Below are 10,284 nucleotides of genomic sequence, written 5' to 3' on the forward strand. Positions count from 1 at the left end.
TCTTTGAGAATGAATAATGTATCGTTAAAAAATAAATGTTCTTCCTTAAAATACAGGGTGCATAAGTTTGGACACCCCTATGTTAAATTCCCATAGAGGCAGGCAGATTTTTATTTTTAAAGGCCAGTTACTTCATGGATCCAGGATACTCTGCATCCTGATAAAGTTCCCTTGGCCTTTGGGATTAAAATAGCCCCACATCATCACACACCCTTCACCATACCTGGAGATTGGCATGGTTTTATTTCAGTTAGCCTAACAGCTGGTTTGATTTGCATTGAAAGATGATCTTATGGAAAGTACCCCATGTCAATCTCCAGGTATGGTGAAGGGTGTGTGATGATGTGGGGCTATTTTAACCCCAAAGGCCAAGGGAACTTTATCAGGATGCAGAGTATCCTGGATCCATGAAGTAACTGGCCTTTAAAAATAAAAATCTGCCTGCCTCTATGGGAATTTAACATAGGGGTGTCCAAACTTATGCACCCTGTATTTTAAGGAAGAACATTTATTTTTTAACGATACATTATTCATTCTCAAAGAAAATTGGTGTCCTTAAAGGTTGGATTTTTCCTCATTTTTTAAATTAAGGCATGAAGATAAATTTCCAAAAGATGATTTTTTATTCCTCTTTTTAGGCAACTTTAGCATGGGTGTCTAAACTTATGCATAGCACTGTATATATACAATATATATATAATGTTCTGTAGTGTATATAGCATATGCATGCATTTTAAAAATAAATGTTAATTTTATATTTACTTAAAAGAAAATACTATATATTTTTAATGAATATTTAATATATATTGTAAAAGAATGTAATCACACTTTCTCTGTTAACGAACCCATATCCTCATCATATATGATGTTGTTGTGTAATGAGACTGTATTTTCATGTTGGTACAAACTGCTCACCTGCATCGTTACTCTGAGAATGAATTGTGCTTAATTAAGACTAATGAATGTTTTGACAAGTGTAAATTATAACACCCGACATGCAAGAATCCAGCCTCTTAATGACATGATGCTATATCTGGCCCTGGCAGACAATGAGAGAGAGTCACATTTAGTGCTGTGGGCTCCTCAGCGATGGATGTTATTTACTTACATGCACAGTAGGCAACTGATGATGTGACAGCACTGAGAACTTTTTTTTTCTGAGGAAATATGCTCGGCCGTTATACAAAAAATGAACATCGATGCAGCGACTACCTTTTGAGTCCTTTAGTTACCGTACTTTTATCTGAAGTCCAGCCATCTGAATTTGAGCTGTCCAATAACATATTTTATATGTAGTTTACATACATGCATGAACCCAAACTAAAGGCATTGCGTTTGAGACGTAGATTTCTGCATAATTCACAAACCAGCGCTGTATGCACACTTGACCTACTTCATGTCTCTCCGCATCAGTGCTTGTTGATCATGAATGAAGGCAGTACTTTTTGTTATTAGGTTCTTGTAAGTATTTACATTTGATTCGAGTATTTTGTGTGGTAATCGCTACTATATGTTGCAGGCTCCCAGGGCGCACATGGTGATTGGGTATTTCCTGTTTTTTCTGATTTTTCCTATAATTAAGGGAATTTCTTCAAAAGATTATTCTGATTTACTGGGGAAATGTTCATTTAATTCTTCTGTCATTTTAAATATTACATATGGATGCTTGATGGTGAGTAAATAATAGGGATGTTCCGATAAGGTTTTGAACAGTCGATACGACTACCGATTTCTTGATTCATCATGATCCGCTGATACAGATCCCGATCATTCAAGCTTTATATGAAATATCATGTTATGTTGTGTGTGGGCTTGTTTGAATTGAGACAACCTGTTCTAAATAAAGACGTGTGATATACTATGGTTTATAAATGTTTTCACAAAGTTACAAAGACGAATGAGGCGCAATTGCCTCATCGTATATTGTTTGCGTGCACGTTGGTGTCGAATTTTTACGGTTTTACATCATTAAATTGCGATTGGTTCGTGACATCGGACAAATTTAGTCATAGAATGTGATTATCGGCTGATTCCGGACCGGTCTGTGGCCGATCGAATGGAGCGTCCCTAGTAAATGATGCCTAATTTACATTTTTGGGTGAACTATTCTTTTACTTTTTACCAAAGGCTCCCAGGGCACGCATGGTGATTGGGTATTTTCTGCTTTTCAGCTTTTTGAAATTCTTCTTAAATTCTAACTAACTGTGAAGTCATGGCACTATACTTTTCAATACTTCCAGTTTATTCTCATATAACTCATCCAGAGTTCTTCAACTCCTTTTTGTCGATATTCCCATATTAATCCTCATTCAACAGCCAGACAAACTTGACAATCAAATCCTAGCGGCGCTGCATCGTCACAAACAGTCACGGTCAGTTTGAATGTTCACACATGCTCTGTTGCCATAGCAATGCCATGTAAAGGCGGGGAGGCAAGGTGGATCCATTAGTGCAAAGTGCAATTTAAGTCCAAAAAGCCAAGGTAAAAGTAATCTTCAATTGAGGATTAAAAAGCAAGGTTGCACAAAGCTATATCAGCATTATTCAGGCCTTTTGCTTTGCTCATGTCTTTCTTGGCTGGCTGCTATGATGTTTTTCTCTTCAAAAATCAGACTCAGCAGATCAAATATACCTCGACATGACAGGAAATCACTTTCTCTTATCTTAAATATTAAATGCTTACAAAATTTGATGTGCTTTTTGTTTTCGCTCAAATGAGAGCGTCTAGGCAGGTGTTTCACCAATAGGTCCACTCGAAAGGAAGAAATGTGGTTTTGTCCCTTTGATTTAGTTCTCTGGCTGTCTTGGAGTGGTGAGGGAGCCCCAGAGGAGCATGTTTTCAGCCCGACTCCAACAAAAGCCTGTTTACAAAGAGCCGTTTCTAACGTTTCAGGGCTGTTTTTTAATGGCCACGAATGGTATGTCTCATCAGCATTGTCCAGCCTTAAATTTAGGACAGGACAAGTTAGTTTCCTTGAATTGACTGTTGGAAAGGAATTATTTTATTATGTACGACTTTAAATTTAATGATATATTTTTTTTTATATCTTAAAGAAAATGTAGATTTAATTTTTCTATTATCTTCAGCATTATAGGCCAAAGATTGGTTTATTCAGAATATTAAAGCTAATATTTTGCTAGTAAAATATAGCATTTTAAAATATTTTTATATTATTCCCAAAAATAAGGCGCCTGACACTTAATCAGTATATGTAGTGTATGTGTATGTGTTAATCAGTGTATGTAGTGTATGGCATATCAGTGTATATACCGGTAGTCTATGACATATTTAATAGTTTTTCTTAATTACCCACAATTCTGAAGCAAACAAATAGTTAATGCATTATTTCACCAAAAAAAAATTATTGTCATTTTCTCACCTAGATGTAGGGCTACACAATTTGTAGAAACATTTTATTTAAGTTATTTTTTTTATTGTGATTGCAGTTGCATTTTTTTTTTTTTTTTTTTTTTCTAAGCTTCAGGTTTGCTGTGATTGTTTGTAGGGCTGCACAATTTGGTTAAAATGTGATTATATATAATTATGGCTATAAAATAACAATTAGATTTAGAATTATTAGGGATGCATGATATATCAGCCACCATATTGGTATCGACCGATATATGATCAGTTTTAATGTTATCGTTATCATTAAGTCTGTAATATAGGCTACATAAAATTGTAATAAAAACGTTTATAGGATTTAGATTTATCGGCCAATATATATGTTATCAACTTTCTAATATAAAGAATTATCGGTATCAGACAAAATTTTCATGTCGGTGCATCCCTTCGAAATTTGTGCGTGTGTGTGTGTGTGTTTTTCTAATTAAATGGTTGCCTTGAGTTTTATTAATTGGATCACGATGTTGGTTTCATTTCCATCAATCATGCAGCCCTACCCAGATGTTGGTATTTATGTGTGCATTCGTGATGCCGTGCAGAGCAGTGACTGCTGGGAGTAACAAGGGGCAGTGCTTTATGAGAAATTCATTACAGGACAGTTTCTGCTTTCTACAAGGACAGATAAATATGAAAATTTGCTTTTGAGGACACATGGGTTTTGCATTATATAACAGCCTAATTTTCTATTTGTGGGCTGTGTTTGTTTTAGATCTTCAACGGGAACATGATTATAAATGCATGATTTGAAAATACTTTTTGTAGGAAGTTATTAGTACAGAAGAAAACATGTCATGGGTAAATTTGACTTCGGGCATGTTTGGTGCTCACATAAGAAACACAGGTTCAAATCCAACCTGCAACATCTTGCTGTCATCATAAAAAAAGCCCAAAAATTAATAAACCATTGAGCTATTGATCTCTGTTTTGAAGCTATTATGAATAGACTTTTTCTCAAGCTAGAAGATAAAATCATTATACACACTCTGACCATTAATAATCATTCAAACTGCAAAATGTTTAATCAGTAAAAGGATTTCTAAGTGTAATCCGCTTAAACGAGAAGCCCAGCTCTTATGCAACAGACCGTCTTCTGTTTTTTCCTGCGACGAGACGTGGGAGTGTCACAGCTCATGCGGAGAGGAAATCAGACCCACTCAAGTGAGAAAAATCGCTGACTGAACAGCATAACTCAGTGTCACTGGGGTCCGTCAGAGTGAATCTTTCCATCTAACCGCATTCATACTCATCTGATGTGACAGAAAAGCTGCGCTGTGGCATTCTGAACTACCTGTTCAGCTGAACGAGCGCTCACATTTACAGAGGAAGCCCAGAACGTTTCCCAGGCAGCAGAAAGAGCAGCGCTTAGAAATGTAGAACATCTGCATTTGAAGTATTCCGCATATACAATGATAAATATGCTGTAAATTACTTAATGATAAATGTGCTGTGAATTATATATATACAGTACACACACACACAAATATATATATATACATATATATATTATTATTTTTTAGCTTTTTGTGTTAAATAAATAACAATGTCAAAGATAATTTAATATAAAATAATGACAATTAAATAAAAAATAGCCTTGTATCAGGCATTAAGGAACACTTAGCATCACAATGATGTTTGATTGCTTTAAAAACATAATTCAGTCAGTCAGCTGGAAAGACAGTCATGTGATCACTGTTTATTAGATGGGCTCAACTCTTCTTGCGATGTTTTCTGATTCACTGTGTAGTGTTTACCCAGCAGTCCTTTCACTGAGGGTTATTTTCACTGAAACAAAATCAATATCCTCCTAGAGTGTCTCGTCTCTCTGTGAACACAAGGCTTTTAATCAGACGGCCACATTTTAATTTGTGGTCGAGATGGGGGGGGGGTTCATTTTTCATTTGCTTGTACCCAGAGGACATGGTGACCGTGATGGAGATGATCCGTTGTTTTGCTTGTTTATTTAAAATGGATAAATTGAGGACAATGTCGATAGTGTTATTAGACACTGTGAGTAAACACACTTACCGTCTTTGTTACTGGTTCTCGCAAGTGCATTCTTCTGCTGATGAGGACTAAATCTACAGCACTAAATAGAGTATGTCCAATTACCAAGAAAATATTTTTTATGAACCAGTTAATTTTACTGAATCAAAAACCTACACCGACACCAATGTAGCCCAATTCCTGAATGAATGACTCTTATGAACCAGTTCATTTTACTGAATCAAAAACATACACCACCACCAGTGTAGCACAATTCCTGAATGAATGACTCTTATGAACCAGTTCATTTTACTGAATCAAAAACATACACCACCACCAGTGTAGCACAATTCCTGAATGAATTACTCTTATGAACCAGTTCATTTTACTGAATCAAAAACCTACACCGACACCAGTGTAGCCCAATTCCTGAATGAATGACTCTTATGAACCAGTTCATTTTACTGAATCAAAAACATACACCACCACCAGTGTAGCACAATTCCTGAATGAATGACTCGTAAGGTGTGGTCACTCACATTAACCATTGTTTCTGTAATATGCTGGAGAAAGCAGGGCGAAGGCCTGGAACACACATAGAACAAATAATAAAGAACACGAGGGACAAAGAAACAAAACCACGAGAAGGCCCAAACTAGAAGCAACCATACATGTACAACAACTGACAAAGTAACAAGTGAAACACAAGGGCTATAAATACACAGGGGCAAACAAGCTTAACTAGATAATGAGGAAACAAGATACACCTGGGGAGAAGAATCAACATTAAAAACTACATAGGACTACAAAACTTAGCACAAGACAGGAAATGACAAAAGCACACAAGACAAGTGGAACACAGAACTGGAATCATGACAGTTTCCTCACACACACAAAAATCCATGCTCCATGCAGATTTCCAGTTGGGTTGAAGTTGCTTCACATGGATTTGCTGCGCTGACCGACAGGAAGCTGCTTGGTTTGAAAGTGACTTCTTTGTGAGCTGTGCTTTATACATCACTATCAATAGAAAATGGACCTTTTTTGTCACAAAATGTTGCCGAAATGTTGTTAATGTGACGCACCTTTATGAGCTGGTACCTTAAAGTGAATCATAAACCCTACAGCACAACAAGTTTAGTTTCAATCAAGATCGAATGACTCTTTTGTGTTGGTTCATTTAAGCGAATTAAAAACGTACAACTCAGTGTAAGACCGCTTCCCAAAACCAATGTCTCTAATGTGAATCAAACCATACAGATTGCTCATTAAATACCACTAAGGAATCATTCAATTCTTTCGAATCTTTCAATGGAGGTCACACCTGTCATTTTCACTCGTCATGTACAGGATATTATATTAATAATGTTGAGAGAGGATGGGCCCCCAAGAAAGAGCAGGAGCGACTGTCCTATCTCAGGGAAGATTATCTCTAATTGGGTCGAGCAACAGGGGACGGATGCTGCCGTTTCCAGGGCAACACACTCCAGAGAGGAATGACTAGCTGCCAACTGAGAGAGGGACAATTGTCAGTATGTATATTCGGGAGAATAGGCCTGTGTCAGCAATTGAACAGTTTTTAACAATCTTTTATTGATTTTCGTTCACAGAGCGCCCACCTGGCCATGATCGACACGCTGATGATGGCATACACAGTGGAGACGGTGAGCGTGGAGAAGGTGATGGCGTGCATGCAGCAATACTCCACTGACTACCCAGACGAAGATGTGCCCTATGACACAGAGGATGCGGTCACCAGCTGGATGAATAAGGTCTTAATCTCCTAAACTTATCTATAACTGTGCCTGATCATCATCTTAAACAAACCTTTAAAGGAACACGCTGACTTTTTGGGACTTTAGCTTCTTCACCGTATCCCCCAGAGTTAGATAAGTCCATACATACCCTTTTCATCTCCGTGTCATCTCCGTGCGTGCCGTAACTCTGTCTGACGCACCCACCGCTAGCCTAGCTTAGCACAAAGACTGGAGGTAAATGGCTCCAGCTAGCATACTGCTCCCAATAAGTGACAAAATAACGGCAACATTTTCCTATTTACATGTAATGTTGTGATTTGTATAGTCATGGCTTGTACAAATAACAGTCACATGAGACACAACCATCTTCTAACCGTATACATACTGGGAACTATATTCTCAGAAGGCGAAGCACTGCTACTTGGGCGGAGTGATTAGCACAACACTCTGAGCGAACTCTCTGCTCCTCACCACGGGGCTTCTCTGGTGCTGCGAGCAAATCACTCCGCAGAAGTAGTTCAGTATACGGTTAGAAGATGGCTGTGTCTCATGTGACTGTTATTTGTACACGCTGTGACTATACAAATCACCACATGTAAATAGAAAAATGTTGGCGTTATTTTGTCACTTATTGGGAGCAGTATGCTAGCTGGAGCCGTTTACCTCCAGTCTTTGTGCTAAGCTAGGCTAGCGGTGGGTGCGTCAGACAGAGTTACGGCACGCACGGAGATGAAAAGGGTATGTATGGACTTATCTAACTCTGGGGGATACGGTGGATAAGCTAAAGTCCCAAAAAGTCAGCGTGTTCCTTTAACACAGTCAGATTATTGTTGCATTTGAATACTGGCACACTGAATATTTCCTCATTGGCACGTATCATTTCTGAGGGCATCTTTGGGTGTTGGTGACGGGACGGCTTGTGTTTACATTCCCTTGCAGGCCAGCTGTACAGGCAGCCTAAATCAAGACATTACCTCAAATGTACACACACATGCTAAACAGACCATGCAAACCATGAGAGACTTTAGGGAAATGTATCTTCCTGTTGTTGTTGTTCTTATTGTTGATTTATGTTGCCATAAACAATACAACATTTGAATATATACAACAAATCTACAAAAATATCTCCATTTAATAATACAATTATGATCGGTAAGGGCCAATGGGTGGAATGTGGCCAGGACACCGGGGTTACACCCCTACTCTTTACGAGAAATGCCATGGGATTTTTAATGACCACAGAGAGTCATTAACCAATTACACCCATGTCACAATTACACCAATTTACCCCAAATTATTGTTTACATTTTAATGATATCATTAATAATATAATATAATATAGGGATTCCTAAACTTTTTTTTGTCAGCTGAACACCATTATAATACACATACATATTTACTTGAATTGAGATTTTAAGTTAATATTTAAATAATTTAACAATAATTTATTTTCCGTTGTGTTTTTTTGAAAAAAATTAGTGACTTGTATATAGACTAAGCTCAAAAACTTTGTTTTGCTCATTTTCAAGGTGAACGAATACTTGAAGGAAATCGTAAGTCAGGAGCAAAGGAGGATGGAGGCGCAGAACGCAGAGCCTGTTGAGAATCCAAAGGTAAGTGTGCACTTCCTGTTCTAGCTGAAAACCAGCGATGATTCATGCCACTTTCATCTGTAGGAGGAAGATACAAAAAGTGCTAGAGATGGATTTTTGTCATAATGAGCAGTGAACACTTGTACATCTCCGAAACCTTCTTAGAACAACGTTCTGCCAACATGCCAATGAAATCTTTTTTGTTATGCCTCAAAACTCAAATGCTTGTACAGATTATTCTAAAATTCATGTATTCTGATGCACTTGAATACGGTACTGTACAATACAAGGTTGAATTACTTAAATACAATGTTGCTTCACAATATTGAACATAAAAGGAATGCAAATGATTTGTGAATACTCATTACCTAAATATTTGTTTTCATTAATGTTATCATACCAACATTTAGAGCTAAAACTAATTAATATCTCAGTATTTTTCGCCATATATCTTGTTTAATGGGCAAAGTTATCTGCCCTGGATGTTTTTCGCTAAATTAATTTAAACAAATAATATTAATATATATATTTTTAATTTTTACATTGAATTAATATTAATGTTGAATTTATATGTACCAATATAAACAATACACCATATATATATATTTATAATAACAACACAATACACACACACACACACACACACATACATATATATATATATATATATATATACAAAAACATTATAACGCAGTAAAAATATCATGTCAGCACCTCAGACTTTTTTGAGAATAATTATGTAATGAATTTGTTGAATCAAGATTTTGACTGTAAACTGATTCATTGAAATAGACCGTTTAAAAGACTGTTTAAAATTTGAGCAAATTAATTAAAGTAACATTTTTACAACCTATCATTAAAATATTAAAACACTAAATATATATCATTCATAAATATTCAAACATATTGTCAGACTAACATTATTCAGTCAATCAATCAAATTACTATATGTAGGTATTTTAAACCACATGGATATGTTAGTCTGTTCAGATTTGATATAAAAGCTGCCTCAGGTTCTCCTGTAAGTGTTGGCAAAGTTGACCTGAGTTCACAGGACGTGACGGATATCATCAGCCGTGTTGTCGTGTTTCGTAACATGTTGCTGAGGGTACTTCTGACTTTGCTGAATCACTGTCCTGCGGCGTGCAACATCCCGATGTGGACGTTCTGCCAGGCTGATGTAAGAGCAAAATCTTTGCTGATTCACGTTTTAACGCTCCACATTTCATGTTCCTGTCCCGGTTTGACAGTATATTTGGCGCATGCGGCGGGATGGCGTCAGTCTTACCTGGTTTTACCTTCTCTCTGAGGGAAAGGAGTGTGCTACCGTGCTACAATTATGTACACTGTGTCCTTGCTTAAACCCCTAGACACCTCAAGCCTCCACTAACTTCCCAGTGCTACTTGTGCAGCATTTGGTTTTTGTCCCCCATAATTCCATCTTTAATGTCATAATCTGAGTCTTCTCAGTCAATGTATGAAGTGCAGAGTCATCACACACATTGCTGTGTCGGGCGTCTGGCAGAGTTCGGCCCACCCTGTCCTG

General features: G+C 37.1%; 1 protein-coding gene across 6 annotated transcripts in view; it reads left to right on the forward strand.

Annotated features, from left to right (window-relative positions):
* Positions 1-10,284, forward strand: part of camsap2a (calmodulin regulated spectrin-associated protein family, member 2a) — a 38,843-nt gene that overhangs the window by 12,972 nt on the left and 15,587 nt on the right. For all 6 annotated transcript variants that reach the window (XM_079592786.1, XM_079592787.1, XM_079592784.1 and 3 more), the window contains exons 3-4: positions 7,000-7,161; positions 8,676-8,759. In XM_079592786.1, the coding sequence (XP_079448912.1) occupies positions 7,000-7,161; positions 8,676-8,759 (246 nt within the window). The remainder of the gene's footprint in view (positions 1-6,999; positions 7,162-8,675; positions 8,760-10,284) is intronic.

This window comes from Phoxinus phoxinus (assembly GCF_949152265.1).
Source record: "Phoxinus phoxinus genome assembly, chromosome: 20".
In the NCBI taxonomy this organism is placed as follows: Eukaryota; Metazoa; Chordata; class Actinopteri; order Cypriniformes; family Leuciscidae; genus Phoxinus; species Phoxinus phoxinus.